At 37.0% G+C, this 19,533-nt stretch overlaps 1 protein-coding gene across 3 annotated transcripts in view; it reads right to left on the bottom strand.

Moving 5' to 3' along the window:
- VCAN (versican) overlaps positions 1 to 19,533 on the bottom strand; it is a 107,796-nt gene that overhangs the window by 75,985 nt on the left and 12,278 nt on the right. For all 3 annotated transcript variants that reach the window (XM_034656465.1, XM_019808441.2, XM_034656466.1), the window contains 3 exons: positions 14,184 to 14,561; positions 10,726 to 10,900; positions 10,515 to 10,642 (listed from right to left, as the gene is read on the bottom strand). In XM_034656465.1, the coding sequence (XP_034512356.1) occupies positions 10,515 to 10,642; positions 10,726 to 10,900; positions 14,184 to 14,561 (681 nt within the window). The remainder of the gene's footprint in view (positions 1 to 10,514; positions 10,643 to 10,725; positions 10,901 to 14,183; positions 14,562 to 19,533) is intronic.

Below are 19,533 nucleotides of genomic sequence, written 5' to 3'. Positions count from 1 at the left end.
AAGACACTGCTGGTGAGATTTTAATATCTGGTGACATCCCACAAACTAAATTTACCTTAATCGTGGGAATTAACATCATCAGAAATATTAAAAAAAAATAATAATTTCGTTTGACAACTAACTGCTCCAAGAGTCCCTGGAAATTGGACCATGCATGTTCTTTTTTCCATACTTCTGATTGCTGAATAGAAAACTGGCTTCTTGGCAGACTAAAAAATGACACATCCTGAAATGGTAAGCAATGATAAAAACAAATCAAACATTAAAAATGGCCCACACTGTTCAAAAGCTTGAGTTTAGGGGTGCCTGGGTGGCACAGCGGTTAAGCGTCTGCCTTCGGCTCAGGGCGTGATCCTGGCGTTATGGGATCGAGCCCCACATCAGGCTCCTCCGCTATGAACCTGCTTCTTCCTCTCCCACTCCCCCTGCTTGTGTTCCCTCTCTCACTGGCTGTCTCTATCTCTATCGAATAAATAAATAAAATCTTTAAAAAAAATAATTAAAAAAAAAAAAAGCTTGAGCTTATACCCAAGAGTAACTCAGAACAACTATTAAAGAGCCTGGTTCTAGAACAAAGCTAGGATAAGATCTTCCTCTCCTGCTGACAATTCCCTGTGAATACCAAGGACAAAAGGGGGAACTGGCAGGGGCAGGATATACGGAATTACTCCGTTCTCTCCTGGACTCAGCAGACAGGTAGCCAAAACCAAAATCCCACCATGGTTTTCTCGCTGGGTATGTTTGCTGGGTAGTGTGATAAGTGTTTATTGTTTGTTTCTGTTTATTTGTGCTCATAACCCTTCTATCATGAACTATCTGGTCTGAAAATAAGTTCTTATAAACTAATCATGATTCTCTTTATCCATTTGAAAAAAGAACTCTGGTTTTTTTTTCACTTTAAGGAAGTTCAAGATTTGTAAATGTTATTGCATTGGCTTGCTGTTTAAGTTATAATAAGTAATAAATGTATGTAACAGTAGCTACAGTGTGTGAGCTGGAGGTAATCACGTGACATGAGCTTCTAAATGCCGATATAATAAAACCACTTATGGCAAGTATCCTGGTGATAAAAGCAATTCGTAATAATTATTATTAGCTTTGAAGTTTTGGACTTTTAAGTTTCAAAGGAGGTTTCTTTTTTCTTTTCTTTCTCTCCCTCTCTCACCCTCTCACTCTTGCTCTTTTTTGACTGTGTCTATATACACACATGATCAAAGCATCGAAGACTAATGCTCATTATACCCTGATCACAAAATCCATCAGCTGTACATGTTTAATTAACAGCTAACATATAATCTTTTGGGGGCCAATGTCTGAAGATAATTCAAAAGCATGTCAGTTCCCCTAAGATTTGATCCTTTAACCTGCACAGAGACCAACCTTCTGTTCACAGTGACATGAAAATCTCAGGGGCTGCCAACGTAACTTGACTCCATCTCTAGAGCTAGGCTAGCATTGTTTCCAATTTGGGGGGTAATGAGACTGGAAAGACAGATCAGTACCTTTCAGATTTCTCACTTGTCTTAGGCTGAAGGAGAAGTATAATGTAGGTTAGAGCATAGAATTTTGAATTTAAACTTCTAATTAATCACTAAAGAATTGTCATCAGTTGGTTCTGTTAACATGCTTTAAGTCAGATAACAAGTCATGAGGAAAGGAATCCATGTGTTTGTCAGTGTGTTATTATACAAGGTCTCATGTATGTCGATTTGAAGGGCTTAAAGAGATAGGATGTCCCACTAAAATTTAAACAAATTTTTATGGTTTTTCAGGATGTCAGATCTCATTCTTTCCTATTGACAGAACAATAAGATTTTAATTAGAGTGAGAAAGAGGTTCTAAAAAATTTCTGCGTGTCTGAGCCTTCAAAATATATAAGAGATTGCACATGTTATTTGATTTCACAGGCACAGTATGGCTGCAGGTCAACACAGGACGATCAGCCTAGTTTGGCTTTTTTTTTCTTTTTACTTTTCACAGCTGGAAGGTAAATGGCCACTGTATTTCCTAAGAAGCTCTTTCAGTTCAGAACTCCAAAAGATCTTGACATCAAAACCTTAGAGCAAATGACTGTCACATGCTTCAAGGGATGTATGTCAGGACAAGTCTACTTACAGTAAGATTATAAATTCAAGGGTCTCTATGTAGAAAATCCTAAGCATGACATTAAAAAGCTATTAGAACCAATAAAATTGCAGAGTTGCAGGACACAAGATACAAGACCAATATATAAAAATCAATTGCATTTCCATATATTTCCCACAAACAGAAAAAGAAATAAAGAAAACTCAATTTTCATTCGCGTCAAAAAGAACAAAATATTTAGGATGAAATTTAAGAGTACTACTGTAAAACTGACACTCTGAAAGCTATAAAACACTGATGAAAGAAATTAAAGAAGATCTTAAGAAATGGAAAAACATCCCATATTCATGGATCTGAAGATTTAATATGGTTAAGATGGCAGTACGCCTCAAATTGGTGTAAAGATTCAATGCAATCCCTATCAGAATCCCAGCTGGCCTCTTTGTAGAAATCGACAAGCTGATCCTAAAATTCATATGAGAACTCAAGGAACCCAGAATAACTAAAATAATTTTGAAAAAGAACACAGTTAGAGGTCTCGTACTTTCCAATTTTGAAATTTACTACAAAGCAACAGTAATCAAGACAATGTGGGACTGACATAAGTACAGACATAAAGATCAATGGAATAGAATGGAAAGTCCAGAAACAAACCCATATACCTATCATCAGTTGATTTTCAAAGAGAAGCCAAAGCCATTAAATGGGGGAAAGAATAGTCTTTTCAACAAGTGGTATGGGAACAACTGGATGCCCGCATGCAAAAGAATGCATCTGGATTCTTAACTCATACCACATACAAAAATTAACTCAAAATCAATCAAAATAAAACTTAAAACTTATAAAACTTGTAGAAGAAAACACAGAAGCAAGTCTTCATGACTGGGGATTTGGCAGTGTTTTCTTAGATATGACACCAAAAGCACCAGCAACCAAAGAACAAATAGAAAAACTGGACTTCATTAAAATTCAAAAATTTTGTGTGTCAAAGGACCCAACTGAGAAAATAAAAAAGACAACTCATGGAATGGAGAAAAATATGTGAAAATCCTCTGAAAAGACACTTTAATCTAGAGTATATAAAGAACGCTTTCAACTCAACAACAAAAAGACATCCCAGTTAAAAATGGGCAAAGTTTCTGAATAGACATTTCTTTTTTTTTTTTTTAAATTGAGGTTTAATTGACATACCTTATATTCATTTCAGGTGTATAACATAATGATTTGCTATTTGTATATATTGCAAAATGATCACCACAATATCCATGTAGTCTAGTTAATATCCATCACCATACATAGTTACAGATATTTTTTCTTGTGATGAGAACTTTTAATATTTACTCTCTTGGCAACTTTCAGATATGCAATATTATTAACTACGGTTGCCATGCTGTATGTTACATCCCCATGACTTATTCATTTTATAATTGGACTGAATAGACATTTCTCCAAGAAAATATATAAATGGCCTATAAGCGCCTGAAACGTTGCTTAACATCATTAGCCATAAGAGAAGTACAAATTAAAACCACAATGAGATATCATTGCATACCCATTAAGATGAGGGTAATCAAAATCTCATATAAAAACAAGTGTTGGCAAGGCTGTGAAAGAACCAGGACCCTAATACAGTGCTGGTGAGAATTTAAAATGGTGTGGCCACGCTGGAAAATAGGCGAGCAGTTGCTCAAAAAGTTAAAAGCAGAGTTACCATGTAACCTAGCAATTCTAATCATTACAACACAATGAGTGAACAAATCATTATTCAAATACGAATTAAGATATTCTTATGTGAGCAATCTGAGATCTGGGGGAGCTTGCAGAGCACTTCATCTCTTCTGGCCGGGGAGGACTATCTGTTCTCTGTTGGGGAATCTGTGCTGGCCACAAGAGTTTACCGAAGTGGAACAGGAGAAAGGGCATATCCCATTACTTAACCTTTCCTTATGGCAAAAAGCAGGGTTAAAAAAAAAAAATACGTGACAAGGTTTCACGAGGATTAAGTTAAACAATAATACAACCAAACAGTAAATAGTTTCCTTGCTTCCCTTACCCATGGAGTTACTTCACGGTCAATCTATGGAAATCACTGGACTGGATGAGGATATCATTTTCCAGAGGCGCTGCCAGGGTGCCATGCCTGGTTGCTTTCCTCAATGACTCTTAGCTCTACTGTTCAAACACTTAAAACAGAAACAACTCCCAAGGTCAGTTTCAGGTCCCTAGCAAGACATGTTAATTTCTAAAGCCTGTGTAAGAAGCCATAGCCACAGCTATGATCGATGGTTCTATGAGCTCCACAGAGAATACATGAAAAAATTTCAGCATCTTCTAGCACCAAACCAAAGTGACCCAAAGTGAAGAGGTTCTGTAATCCAGAATCAATATCTGAATCATCCGCTGAACCACAGTAAGCAGGAAGCTCCTCTAGCTGACTCGGGACATTTTAACCGAGTAAGACCAGGATCACTAATTCTTAGATAACTCCCACTGGTGAAGCATTTTGTAGGCTATATGCTGTAAATCCCATTAAGATTAAGTCACTCTGAGAATCTACAGGCAGGAAGTCACACGATTTCCAGATTTGATATCTGATTTTTGTCCAGTCAAAGCCTCCGAAAAAGCCTGAACCTTTAAGTCCTGCGTAAGACCTGTTTAATGACATTTGGGCCTTTACCTAAATTTTTAGCTTTGCATATCTAAAGGAGATCATATGATAACAAAAAGGAAAGGTTATTTTTTGGTTCTAGGCCAGACACAGGATGACACAGAAGTATTACACAAGTCATGGAGGTGACAGAACTATGCTGGTTTTTGACATGAGGAAGCAGTATAAAAACCTGTAAATTGTGAGTAGGTACAAAGGAACCAGTGCCAGAGAGGAAGACTGGCTAGGGTGGCAAGAAAGGGAAATTACTGTGAGAAGGTGGAAAAGAAAATAAAAGTATCACTAAGAAAGAATTCTTTCTAAGAGACACCATAGAAAAATGAGAGGAGCAATTCAAAGAGAAAAATTAGTAACATGGTGATCCAATAAAGATAAAAAAATAGATTCTTAGTAAATTTGGTGAACAAAGTGAAGCTTTTTTTTCAAATATTATAGAACTGGAAGGGTAGTGGTAATTGTATTCCAAAAGAGACAAAGTCTGAAGAAATAATGCTATTACCACCAAGTATTTCTTGAGTAACTATTATGCTTGTATTAATGGAATAGGTCCTTCATTGCGATTGAGAGAGGTAGAGAAGATGTTTATGGCCTTATATCTACCAGCAGTTACAGAAGTTTTGCAAAACAAAACTAACAGATGATGTTTTGTATTTGGTGACTATGAAGCAACTAAAGGACAACAAAACACGTGTGGAACTAACTCTATGAGAAGAGGGAGTTCAGACTAAAGAAATCACGTGATCTGGAAGAGCCAGAGGCGGGCTCTCGGAAGTAGTAAGTTTTCAGGCATGGGGAAAAGCACAGTGTTGGGAAGCTGAAGGGTGTGTGTTTTTTTGTGAGGACCAAAGCAGAACTGAGGGTGGGAGCCAACACAGGGTCTGTGGAGGGCCGGTGCACATGTCATGTTGGAAAGAGGGAAACAAGGTTGAATTGGTTACTCTCTAGCCAGGTTTGAGGGACTTCAAAGATCATGCAGAGTTTATGCTTGAGGAGCAAGACGACAGAAAATTCACGACAGGATGTTAAGTAGGAGCAGAACATAGACACAGTGTTTGAGGGCTTTGATGGTTGTAAAACAGGCCCCTTGAAGGTCTGTTAGAGGCATAGGGATTATCTGTGAGAATCAAAACCAGAGATGAGACACAGAAATGATTCACAAACTAGAAACATGGGTATGGAATTCAGAAGAGAATTCATAGCTAAACATGCAAAACTAGAAACTAACATTTCCATTTTCACTTATTTGATATTTTGGTGTAAATAACAAATGGCGTAAATTTCGTGCTCCATTCATCCTACAAGGTATTTGATTTATAGTTTGCCTACAAGAACAAGTACGACATTAAACAAACTAATAAGGAAATTGGAGCAATGAAAATTTGGGAAGCAAGTAAAATAGCGATTAAGCCTGGAGAGAGGTGAAATTATCTAAGAGGTAAGTAAGTGCAAAGCAAGGTGAGTAGAGTGGGCACGTATGGTCTGGAGGTTAATCAGTAATTCACACATTTATTCAACTCTATCTATGGAGCACTTACTATATGCCAAGGACATAGTGGGGATATACATGGTTCCTTCCCTCCCAGAAGCCACAGTCTTATGGGAGAGATAGAGGCATAAGCAAACATTTAGGGGTGGTTATAGACATACATTCAAGGTCTGGAGATGTAAAGGTGAGAAAGATCAACTAGGATTTACTAAAGGATATGAGATGAAGGAGAAAGCCCATAGTACAGACACATCAAAGTGCTGGGAACCTTCTGTGAAAGCCAGGAAATCGGAATAGTAGGGTAGTAGTTATTTCAGGCGAAGTAATAGCCAAAGGGTAGGGTTGCACAGAAAATATAGGCCACAGAAGGATGAGATGTAGGTCCTCAAGGCTGCCCATATCATAGGGGCAAGGAGCTCCTAGATCAATCATTTGTCAGGTCTAGGGATGAGACTGGAAGTATACTGACTCATTGCAAGGAAACTAAGCAAGTCACCTGTGAAAATGAAAGCAGTCTGACCTCACCTACCACTGATTCTTCCCAACATTCTCTTATCTATCTTATTTAGGATAGTTTTTTGTTTTGTTTTGCTATGACACACATACTTCCTATCAAACTACCAGTTTTCAGCTCAGAAATGCATTAATTCACAAAGCACTTTCAGAATTATTTAAATCTCCCACTGGCATGACCTCCTCTGGGGAATCAGATACCGGATTAATTCCTGAACACTGTTAGACAAGAATATAATATTCTAATCAGAGAATAAACTGATTTTAAACAATTTAGGAGGCATAACACAGGAATTCTGTTTTGCCACTGTATTAATTTCAATTCTTCAGTAATGTTCAGGCAATTTATTGTACTCAAAATGCCTTGACACGAAAGTTACCCTTCTTCATAAAGTGACCCATTGTCAGTTATTTTTATATACTTCAAAGTACCATGACTTGGACTTTGACAGAGCATTGCACTCAGAACATCTCAGAAAAATTCTAGTTTTAAGAAAATTCCAGAGAAGAAATTTTACAGACTGTCAGGATTATTTCTACATCTTGCAGTATTCATTGTCAGAAACATTTTCTGTATTTTGAACCTAGTTTACAGAGTTTCAATTTTAAGTCATTTCTTCTTTTTATGAATTCGGTGGAAATAAAGAATCTTTCATAAACCTATAAGCTATTATTTATTGAGCACTTACTTTGAGACATGCACTATGATAAAAGCTTTACACATTAACTCACTTCATCTTTATACCATGATTAAAAAGTAAGTATTCTAATTGTTTCCATTGTCAGAGAAGAAGAAACTGAAACACAGGTAAAGCCTTGCTCAGGATCTCACAACTAGTAAGTGAAAGAGCTGGGAATCGATTCAGTTGAGGTCCTTCCTGTTCTTAATTTCAGGGACCTTAACTGCCTCCCTAGATTCCTCTCTCACATTGTCTTTACCACTCCTAAATAACTCCAATCCTCTACTCAATTTTCAACCATATGATCATCTCAACTCTATTCTAAATGCTCTCAAAGTTTTCCAAACCTACGTTTCCAGGAAACCCAAATTAAACTTCTTAATAAGAAACCCTCTCAATGTTTCCAAAGCTACCTCACCAGGAAACACAGATTAAACTTTCTAATGAGGATTATTTTGTGATTATATTATCTTAATTTCTAGATTTCCTACTTCAGACTCTTAATTCCCTTAATTTCTTGGTAACAGTGCTCTGTTACCGAATCATGGCTAATAAGACACAACAATGTCTAGACCATTTCCAAGAATACAGGCTAATACTGGAATCCTGGCTCACGGATATGGCTAATATAATTGCTGTGTTACATTTAACTAGGTTATTTTTAAAAAGAGAATTGAATATTATATTCATATGTATAACCGTGCTACAAATCACCATCTTAGAATAAGAACCATATTAGTTTTTTTTTTCTTCCCTAAACTAGCTGGACTTAATAGAGTACAATTATTTGAATTTTATAAAGAAATACATACATCAGAATGAATATAACATTATAAAACAAGAAAGAAGAAAAAAAAGAGGGTTGACATTCTGTCAATTAAATATCTTTCATTTTAAATGACTAAATTAAAACTAAATTATCTTTTTAAACTGTGCTTCATTTTATACTTAATTGACTTTTTCATTAGGCCATCTGGAATAATTTGGCTTCTGATCTAACGTTATTGCACCTCAGTTCATAACTGGGTATGTGTTCCATCACATGCATTCTGACTGCATCAATATCTCTATTTTTTACTGCCTCTCACACACACACTTGGCTGTGAAAAACACAATAAAATATAGGTGGTAATTATGATAGCCATGAATATAGTAATAAATGTTTCTTATGAGGAATTTTGGCTTACTTTCAAAATAATCTGTCATTGATGTGGCAATTGAAACATCAGATATAACTTTATATAGTCAACTTTCCACAGAATTTTTATCAATTCAAAGTTCAGCCAATGGTCTTTACTTCAAAAAGAGGCATACACTTCAGTAAAGGAGAGAGACCTTTACAAGAGTGACCTTGTGATCACCCTCATTCATCCCCATTCGCAAAGGCCTCTCTAACCTCCCCCACCACACCAGTCCAATTTCAGGTCAAGAGAGGAAAGATCAGTACCCGAAGATTTGTAAATTATTCCAAAGAACAACAAACAAGGAAGAAAAAATTTCCAGAACAATGTCACTGTAAACATACTGAGTATCCTTCAAAACTGTCAAATTCCTTCTATAAAACAATGAAAAGCTTTGTTACTCTGCTCACAGAAATTTCACTCAGTGCTTGAATTAGTATTTATACTGATTTTTTGGTCTTTCTCTTTCAACTTTAATGTGCCCATACAAAAACATTCAAATTTTATATTCAAAATTCAATATATATATCACATATAGGTTGGATTTTGTATATTTTCCCTTTGTCCCTATACAAAAATGGAAATTGTTAGTATCTGAAGTTCTAATTTAGAAAATACATTTACCAGTTTTAAAGGATAATTATTTTTTTTTAAGATTTTATTTATTTATTTGACAGAGATAGAGACAGCCAGTGAGAGAGGGAACACAAGCAGGGGGAGTGGGAGAGGAAGAAGCAGGCTCATAGCGGAGGAGCCTGATGTGGGACTCGATCCCACAACGCCAGGATCACGCCCTGAGCCGAAGGCAGACACTTAACCGCTGTGCCACCCACCCAGGCGCCCCTAAAGGATAGTTATAATAAGAATGTTAAGATGCTAGGGAATCACACTTAAGCAGCCTTCCGGTAAGCCAGCATTCTTACTCAAATTTAGTCAGGGCATTAGGAGAATATAAGCTGCTTAGTTTATAGTTTTCGGTCTCTGAGGTGGTTTATTCAATTCACAGAATCATAGAATTTTAATGTTGGAAGGGACCATGGAAATTATCTAGTCTAACATCTTTATTTTACACAGAAGAAAACTGAGATTATTCTTTCTATATGTACCCAGCCAAAATAAAAAGTGTAACTCAATTTAAAACCCCCCTTTATATATTTAGATTTTAAGCTGCCTGTTAATACAGAAGAGACTGCATTTCAAAAGTCACAGAAACGTCTGTTCCTTGTGTCTTATAATAAAACTGCAGTGTGCCCCTTGGATGCCACTATTGAACTCATGCTTGTCTTTAAGAACCTCTAAGTCATGCCAAGTGAGAGATGATAGTGCCAAAATCAGGTTCTAAGCATCTTGAAAGCAAGGGCCCTATCTTACCTGGCTTCACATCCCTAACTGCTAGCAGAGCACCCAGCACACGGCCGATGGCTTTTTCCATGAATGAACGACTGCTCTGAATATTAACAGGAGCACATATAACCTGAGAACCCCTCCTGGGCTAGTTTCGGCTGTTCAGCTGAGCTTCGGGGTGTTTATCAGCACTTGGATTCACAGTGGTTTGTCATCACAGGATTTTACCTGAAGTTCTCACAAGAATAGGTACCACCCGTACAGCTTTCTATTCTTAAGGCTCTAAAAGTGTATTGGAAACAGCCCAATAGCAGCATGTCTGAAAGAAAACCTGCCATTAACTGAAGACATTTCCAACCTGCATAACCATTTGCACACTCCTCCTTCTCTTCCCACTTTAATTTAAGCTTATTTCACCACAATCATACGGTCATTTGAACTAAATGCTGCTGTTTGGAATCCAAACAAGCATGAAAACTTGCTCTATTCCTACGTGCTCCCAGTCTGTCTTCAATTTTCTTAGTCCGAATGAAGCGTTAGAAATGTAAACATCGTACCATCCAGGTGGTCCACGTAGCAATACACGTCGTAAGTTTCATGAGGCGAACGGAATCCGTAGGTCCTGACTCCTTCCTTCCCCATCATGTCTCCATAACAGCCTACTCGGGGATTCCGGATGGGATACCTGGGGAAAATAAAGGACTGTAAGAGCACTTCATTCCTCCTCTCCAATTAATGAATTACAGCCTGAGGCCCCCGACCTCTCACCTGACGGTCTGATCAGACAGCCAGCCTGCGTCACACTGCTCAAATCCATCTTCATAGGCGGCATACAGCTGCTCTGGGGTTGCTATGACTGCTCCAATATCCAAACAAGCCTTCTGTGCAGCCTCAAAATTCAGAGTATACCTGCTGGTTGCCGCTCTGTAGTGAAACACAACCCCTGCCAAGAGAGCAGCAAGCAATTACGGGCAGGTTCAAATATCCCACCATACTTTGCAAAGTTTCTTACTGGAGCAATACATCACATTCATTGCTCACATGGTAACAACACCATGGTGATTCTTTATTTTCACTTGGTGTAGCACCACACAAAATTATGGTGATGCGAGGAGTCCGAGAAACACCGTTCAGCCAGGTGTCCTATTCTGCTCCATTGGCAAGTTTCCTAGCCAGGAGTTTTCTATTCTCATGAAAACAATCTAAGAAAAAAGTTTTAAGTCCCTCAATCCCAAGTGGTGGATAGTTGTTCTAATTACAGTAGTATTCACACTGTCATGGGAACACTGGACAACTAAAGGGAGTCGGTGCTGCAGGGGATACAAAGAGTTAAGGGCATCACAGGGTTAACTTCATGATTTCACCTGAGGCCAACTGAATAGAAGCATGTGGAACATTCACTAACACCACTTCCTCCAAACATACAACACTGAGATATTTACTTCCAGAAACAATGTACTAAGATGGAAAAGACAATGGACTGTGTATGAGTGAGAAGCCTTGTTCCAATCCCTAATTTGTTCCTTAACCATATATTGAGTTAATCTCCCCCACCATAAAGTGTAACGGATATTGCTTATGTTATCTGATATGAAAGTCAAATTATGTAAAGGCTTTAAAAATGTTGGACAGGCTACTAACCATTACCCAATGTTTATCATATTCACCATCTGACTAGCATAACTGAGGGTTTCCACTAAGAGAGATAAAATGTATGATTTTTATCTCAAAGAAGGCCCTGAAGTAAAGTTCCTGAGACTCCTCTGAGTTGAAGCTAGGCATCTTGGTACTTGCCTCAAATTCCACTTTGCTGTATGTTAGGAGTTGCTTAATCTAGTGGTTCTTGAAGGGTGCCCCCCCCCCCCCCCCCCCCCGCTTCAACAGGAGCATCTCCATTTTTAACTGGAGTAAATACGGTGACTCATTTCTACAGGACTGCAAAGTGAGTCAAGGTAAAGAAAATAGAAATTGGGGCAACTGGGTCTTATGGATAAGACTTTATTAAGAGTCATATTGCCGTGGTTCCTGAGTGGCTCAGTCAGTTAAGTGTCTGACTCTTGATTTCGGCTCAGGTCATGATCTGAATCTGGGTGGTGAGACTGAGTCTGGTGCCAGGCTCCGTGCAAGACTGCTTGGAATTCTCTCCTTCTCCCTCGGTCCCTCCCCCTACTCACATGTACACTCTCTCTCTCCTAGCCAGGAATTTTATAAATCAATCAATCAATCTAAACAAAACAAAACAAAATGGTCATATTGCCTAAGATCACTTTTTTTGTTATGCAGAATGAACTTTGGTTTCCAGGATACCTTTCACTCTCTTTTTATTCCTAGTGATTCCCTGGGGTTGACAACAGTCTATATCCCATAGCCTGACTTCTAGCTCTAAGACTTTCTTCCACATGCCCATTTTTAGATTGTCTCCTTCTCCCAAGACAGGTATGTGCCAATAAAATGACTACAGGGGACAGACTAGCCATGTCATAGATAAGCCCCTCTGAGAAGTGTCAACACAAAAAGATCTGCACAGTCACCAAGTGGATGCACTGACAATCAACATTCATTTTTCCCACTTCTGATATTGCAACAAAAAATTCATCAGATGCCTTTCAGAAAATTTGGACCTCTACAGAACTACTCTTAAATTGCCAGGAAGTATATATTGTGCTCTCTGGTAAGTATGAGGTAGTTTATAATGATCTCTAAGGCTTAAGTAAGAATGTGAATGGTTTTAAATTAGTCTTATGTTGATCAAAGCTTCAAATAGTCCTCTCGGTAATTAAAAATCTTCCGTGTGCACTGAAGACCCGCAGTAAGGGGGCACAGAGGGGCTTCTAAAAGCAGGGCAGGGAATATCAGTCAGTATAAGTATCTGCAATTGTTGGGATAATTTGAAGACCTCATGGGGCTAAGGAGATTAAGTGGAGGATTTTCATTGTTTCAGAGGGGCAAGGGGCAAATCCACTGCTAATTCTTTAATGATGAAAACAGTAAGAAGTTGTTAGACTCCTTTTGGGATTTTAAAAACATGTATATAAATTTATACATAGTGTGTATCTACCACTACTATATATATTTATAATTTATGAATAATCTATATGTTTATACAAGACACAAATATAATATACACAAACATACAGACACACACAAAAAGGAAACAGAAAAATATCAGTAGAGCAAAACAGTCCTAGGCTAACTAAAATAAATAATAAAAAGGTTAAAAGAATGAAGAGCCCAGGATATTTCCTGGATGCCTGGACAACATAAAAACAGACTGGTAGGAGAGAGTAACAGAATCTGAACATAAAAGGATGTATAGAAAATTAATTTGTTGCATCTGAAATTCAAAGTATTTCCTTTTGGCTACAGAAGAAAGTTTTAATAAAACCCTTTGTATATATTTCTGAAAGGTAAATATTTTATAGGGAAATGGAAGGATGGGAGAAAAATCTGTTCCATCATGTCTAGTATTAGAATTTTGCTTAATAACTTGCCAAAATATTCTGTTTCCAAGAGCTATGGTATTATGTGTGTACCCAATTAAAGCAATTTTTCTTTGCTTTGTCTCCTAACTTAAATTCAAATGACATATAAACCACCACTGAAAAGGGGCAAAAATGAAAACGCCTCATTGCAAGACTTAACGTATAATAGCTTGCATATTACCTTTTTAAAAAAATTCACTGAGTTTTATTTTGATCCAATTCAAACGTTTATTAAGTCCTGGTCTTTCTAAGGCACTGTGATAGGTACCACGGTACTTATTAAGTGCCTGATTTCTTCAATGTAAGTTAGGATGGAATTTATATTTCTTAAAAACAAACTCAAAGATTTTAATAATCATGCTAGACAGTGAGAAAAAGGGAGAAAAGGTAGTGTGTGTGTGCATACAAACATATTGTAAAATTAAACTGTAGATCAGTCTTTATGGTCTTAAAAAGTAATCATTGATAGGTCTCAATAATGAAGTAATAATTCTTGAGCTATTTATCATGTCTTGAGGTATTCATTATTTCCACAATACTGCACTTGACTGTATGAAGTCAGTGAAGCTGCTGTGCAAAAAGTCACCTTCCTTGACCCTTAAAAAAATAACTGCTCATTTTTGGTGAAAGGCATGAACTATTGAAATGACTGATGTTTCTTGCACTTGTCTAAACCCTGAACTAGAGTTACTTTGAACCAGGTATCATGTTACACTACCGTCTTCCAGATTTGGAAAGCCTTACCATCCACCACCAATGACACCGTGTCTTGTGTGTCTTCAATCCCGTACATGACATCGCAGCGGTAGAGTCCAGCGTCACTGGCGCGCAGTTTGACCATGGTGAGTGAGGCATCACCCACAACCTCAGAATGTGTAGGCACAGACACTCTTCCTTTATAGCCTTGACCAATCTTGATATTCCCATTTTGGGCTACAAGAACGGTAGTCTCCTTCAGATCTTTTCCATTCTTGTCCAATTCAATCTTAGACCATTTGATTCTGAGAAATTCACTGGAGGCGTTGTAACTGGGTGGTAAGGTAGGCATGGTTGAAAAATGACAAGGTAGGTTGACTTTTCCAGAGAGGGAACCCTTAAGAGGTGGGCTTTCTTCCACTTTGACTAGAAGAAGGAAAAAATACCAATTAATAGTCCTAGAAAACTCAACTGAGTCTATTAAATAAGTGAATGGATAAGAAACCCTTACCTTGGTTTGGTTACATCTTCAATATGTGAGATAATTAGAACGATTTTATATACAAAGAATAGTATACAATTTTAATAACGTTTTACAACAAAGACAGGGATTCACAATGCTCATTTTTATGTATTAAAAATATGGCATTTATTTTGAAGTATGTGTAACTTAGTGTTCAAGTTGATAAGTGTTCAACACTTATCACAAAATAAGTGATAGAATAAGGCATATATATAGGAAGGCAAGCAATCAAGGGCAAAAGGAGACTCGAATCAGTAATGCAGATTTCAAAGACTGGACCAATGTTAGGAAGAGCAGTTGAGAGGCAATTTTATGTCTACAGGTCAGGAGAGGAAAAACATTTAAGATAACTGCCACATTACCTTATTTGAAATGAAAATAAAATGCAAAGAGGAAGTGAAAATTTTTAAAATGTACTTCAGTAGACTGGGGCAGGAGGAAGTCTAACACTGGAAGGACCCTCATTTGGTTCAATGTTTGAACTAAAGGCTTTCATCATAATAACAAATCCAGTTCCAATCACTCTGCAGTGAAACATCACCTCTCAATTGTATCCTGAGGGGTAATTTTGGTCTGTTCATCTAACCAACCTGAGCTATTAATCTACATAATGTGTTTCTGTTTAAGCCCTTAAACTTTTAATGTGAAAGAATACCTTCACTGCAATTTAACACTATCACATGCAAAAAAAAAAAATGTTCTTTTATTCTTACAGGAATCCATACCCCTTTCTTTCCTCTTCCCCCCATCTTCCAGTTCCTACTAATTAGCTAGAAAATGTGTTGGCAATGACAATAGAAATTATGTCAATATACAAGCAAACCTACTTCATGAAAATATGATGAACAAGTTAACAGTAGCCTCCAGATGGAGTGAAATAATATTACTTAATTAACAAAATGACATGTGTCTAACACCTAGTGTGTGTTAGTAGTCAAGATATTGGTAACATACATCTCAATATAGACTTGCATCAGAAATGATATAGCTGTCAACATAGCACTGAGGATTCAGTTGGGGATAAGTCATTTTGAAAATTGCAGGAAGATAAGGAGATACTATGGACTTTAAGAAAAAAAAATACTCTCTTATTAAAGATTGAAATTTAACTTTAAGATGACTGGCCTATAAAACCTTCCATATGATACAAACGAATCTAAAATAATCAATATAGTATTGTATTTACAGTATTGGATAGAAAACACTCACATATTTCTAATTTATAATGGTCATTGTTGTCATGCATTTCTTTGTCATCCTACTAATCTATATATATCTTGTCCCAAAACAGGATTTAAGGCACTTAACAAAATTAAATAAAAATAAAATATACTATTAACTGCACTGAGTTAGTCTTTAAGATGTTGCTAAGATCATTATCATCTTGGAATATAGTATCAAGGAAACAATTCCATAATATCAAATCCTTGGCTTACAAAATAAATTATCTTAAAGCTAACCCTCAGAGTGAAACTAGTCCAATCATTTACTAAGGATGCTCCACTGAGAGGAAGTGAAATTCAAGCTCCCAGCTGGCTGATTACAGACCTGGGCGGGGACACAAGTCTTCTCACAACTAATCAAGGAATCTTTCAGATTTGGTATTTGCTGGGTTCTTCCCCTGTCCCTAAATTAGTTTTAGTTCATTTGCAGAGTCTAGACCCATCCTATTTCTATCCCATCCTGTTTCTATCCCATCCTATTTCTTTAATTGCTATCTGCACTGACAGCTCTTAGTAATTTCATGATCTTTTAAATAAATCTATAAAGTCCACGGGAGACTCCCTACCTGATTCATAATCCTTTAATTTCGGCCCCATTAGGGAGATGATGACAGCACAAAGTTTTTTGTGTTTTTTTTTTTTTTTTTTGCCAAGAATAGGGGTTCTGAGAAGGGAAGGGGTGAGAATTCTACGATCTAAAAATCTCCTAGTTTACATTTATCATATGTTCTAGGAAATCCCATCTTCCTTCCTGAAGAATTATTTAGATGATTAACTTTACCACAAACAAAGTATTGCTCTTTTAATGGAGAATAAACAGCTTTACCATCAACCTCAATTAGGATATAAATTATGAGATTCTTTATCATTTTCTTAAAAATGAGTTTAAGATAAATGATGCTCAATTCTGCAATATTTATTACTAAATTATAATTCTTTTCACAATTTAGATGTGTAGAAGCAGATACGAGAGTCAGTCAAATCTATCCAGTTGGGTGGTTTTTGAAACTCAGAGCATTGCTCAATAGTTGTGCTGTTATGAAAAAATATACTGGAACAAAATGATGTCAAAAGACAAATTTCCCAAGGGTTATTTATTGTTCTAGATGTTTATAGATACAAGAAAATTAAAAGCTTCAGTTGGATATAAACATATATTCATGTAGAATCCAGTCTTAACAACAGGATTAACAAGAAGCTGTGTGGTCAAGTCTTTTGTGTATAAAATCTTGGGTCTTAATGCACTGGGTCACAAGAACTAAGGTCACTAAATCTAAATATTTTAAGGAAGAAATTTAGTATTTCAGAGGATAATGTTCATAGACCATGCATGTTTTTAAAAAATGCTACCTGCAAGAACTTGTCTGAAATTGTGAACAATGCAAGTAATAAAAATGAATGTTAACAAAAAGTTCACTGTTCCCACCAGATGGTTTGTGGTCCAAATGAGTATAGTGAGGAAGAAATCTCGAATAATGAATGATCATTTACCTTTCATTCTCTGTCATTAAATTCTGTGGAGAAGAATGATGTAAATTCCATCTATACAACTTGACCAAACACACCCACACCCACACCCACACACACACATACCTCTTGCCCAAATAAATGCCAGATTGAGATTATGGAAATTTATTACTCTCTCGGGTGATAAATATCACTCTCTTATTCATTCATTTACTCATAACTGCGCATGACTCATTTACTAATATTAGAGGAATACTCAACCACGTCAACACTAGATAATCAGTATAATAGGTATTGTTAAAGCACAGAGCTCTTCATGCATTAAAATAAAGCCAATAACCAGGGGACAAGGTATTCATTAATGTTAGTTATTGATCTTTTGAGTGCCTAGGAATAAAGAGAGAAAAGCTTAAGATAAAAATACTTGTGTTGACTCATAGCAAGTTACTGCAGTATATCCCACTATGAACTTGGCAAATCTGTTTTATGTGGATCTTATGTTTTCAATTTTCACCCTTCATCTGAAAAAGTTTAATTCTTCTGAAATCAGCCCCCAACTAATTACATCTCTTAATCATGATCACATATGTAAAAAGAACTTGATTCTTGGCATAAAGTATAATACAGTGGTTAAGAGCATGGACTATGGAGCCTGACTGCCCAGGTTCAACTCCAGGCTCCATAACTAAACTGCATATAATCTTCTACATTAGCTATGTCTCCAAACCTTTTGATAGTACAGTTTTCTCATCTGCCAAATGGGGAGAATTGAAGCATCTGTCTCATTGGAATGTTAAGATTCAATAAATTTACTATGCAAAATACTCAGAAGGTCTGACATGTAGAAATCATTCAATATTGCCAGCTATTATTATTATTATTTTTAAAAACCATCAGGGAGCTATATCATAAGTGTTTGGGTGTTTTTTCCCCATTGCTTGTGTGAATTCGTTCTTTGTTTTAAGCACAAAGTCTAAACTCTGTTTTAAGTGTCCCTCAAGGTTCTCCCACTCTTTTCTCTGTTATTCCTCTTCTGTTACGACCCATCTAAAACAATTCCATTTTCCATATTTCCCTTCCATGTTCTCCCTTGTCACTGGATGCTATTATCCTGCCCTGTCTGTGACCTTCCCCTTTACTTCCTGAAAACACTGAAGAAGACAGCTCCTGGGCTGTTCATGTGTTGGTGGAGCCTAAACTCTGACAGCCATCTTGGTCATTCATCTCTCAATATAAATGTTACTTCTTCAAAGAGGTCTTCCCACCTTCCCCCAATCCAGGACATTCTTTATCATATCGCTCAGCTTTATATTCTTCAATCTGAAAGTACCTGGATTGTTAGTTTACTTGTTTATTGCCTGCATCATATAACTAGGAGATTGAATTTAATGAAATCCAGGGCAATGAATGGCTTATCCACTGGTATATCCCTGGACACCCATAATGTAAACCTGGCACATCGAGAAGGTACTCAAACAATATTGTTAGCGATTAGATACACGAATGGACAGGGGAATAGATGGATGAATGGACAGATGCATAGAGAACAAGAGAAGGGACTGCCAAACAGAAGGAATTACATGTGAAAAACCAGGGAATATGAAAGTTTATGCACGGAATTGCAAATTAGTTCAGAGAGTATGAAGCATAGAGTAAGTGTGAGAAAGAAGAGGAAGCTGAGTCTGGACAGGACCAGATCACTGAAACACAGGGCAGTATCTTTCTTCATGGACTATGGTCCAGGAATTTGGAATTACAGAACCTTCATTAGGTGGATATATAATTTAAAGCTGAGAAAAACAGCACAAGTGCACTTACCTAGTTACTTCAGAAGAGAGAGAGAAGAGAAGAGAAGAGGAGAGGAGAGGAGAGGAGAGGAGAAGGAAGAGAAGAGAAGAGAAGAGAAGAGAAGAGAAGAGAAAGAAGAGAAGAGAAGAGAAAGAAGAGAAGAGAAGAGAAGAGAGAAGAAAAAAGGAAAAGAAAGCAAAGGAATATATAGGTGTGGTAAAAACGTGGCTGTCAGTCTGCTCTTTGCCTTTTTGACTCTTCTTAAACTCTAGGCTCCTGAGGGTTTGATAGGGTTTCTTTTCTTTATAGGAAGGTCTTTGAGTATATTGAAGAAGACAGATTTTAAAAATACGTCCAATGCCATACATGAGCCTTTTTGCAGTCTGAAAGTAAGCTG

The sequence above is a fragment of the Ailuropoda melanoleuca genome, chromosome 3 (assembly GCF_002007445.2).
Source record: "Ailuropoda melanoleuca isolate Jingjing chromosome 3, ASM200744v2, whole genome shotgun sequence".
Classification (NCBI taxonomy): Eukaryota; Metazoa; Chordata; class Mammalia; order Carnivora; family Ursidae; genus Ailuropoda; species Ailuropoda melanoleuca.
Note: the sequence above shows the minus strand (reverse complement) of the source record. Positions and strands in the feature narration are given on the sequence as shown.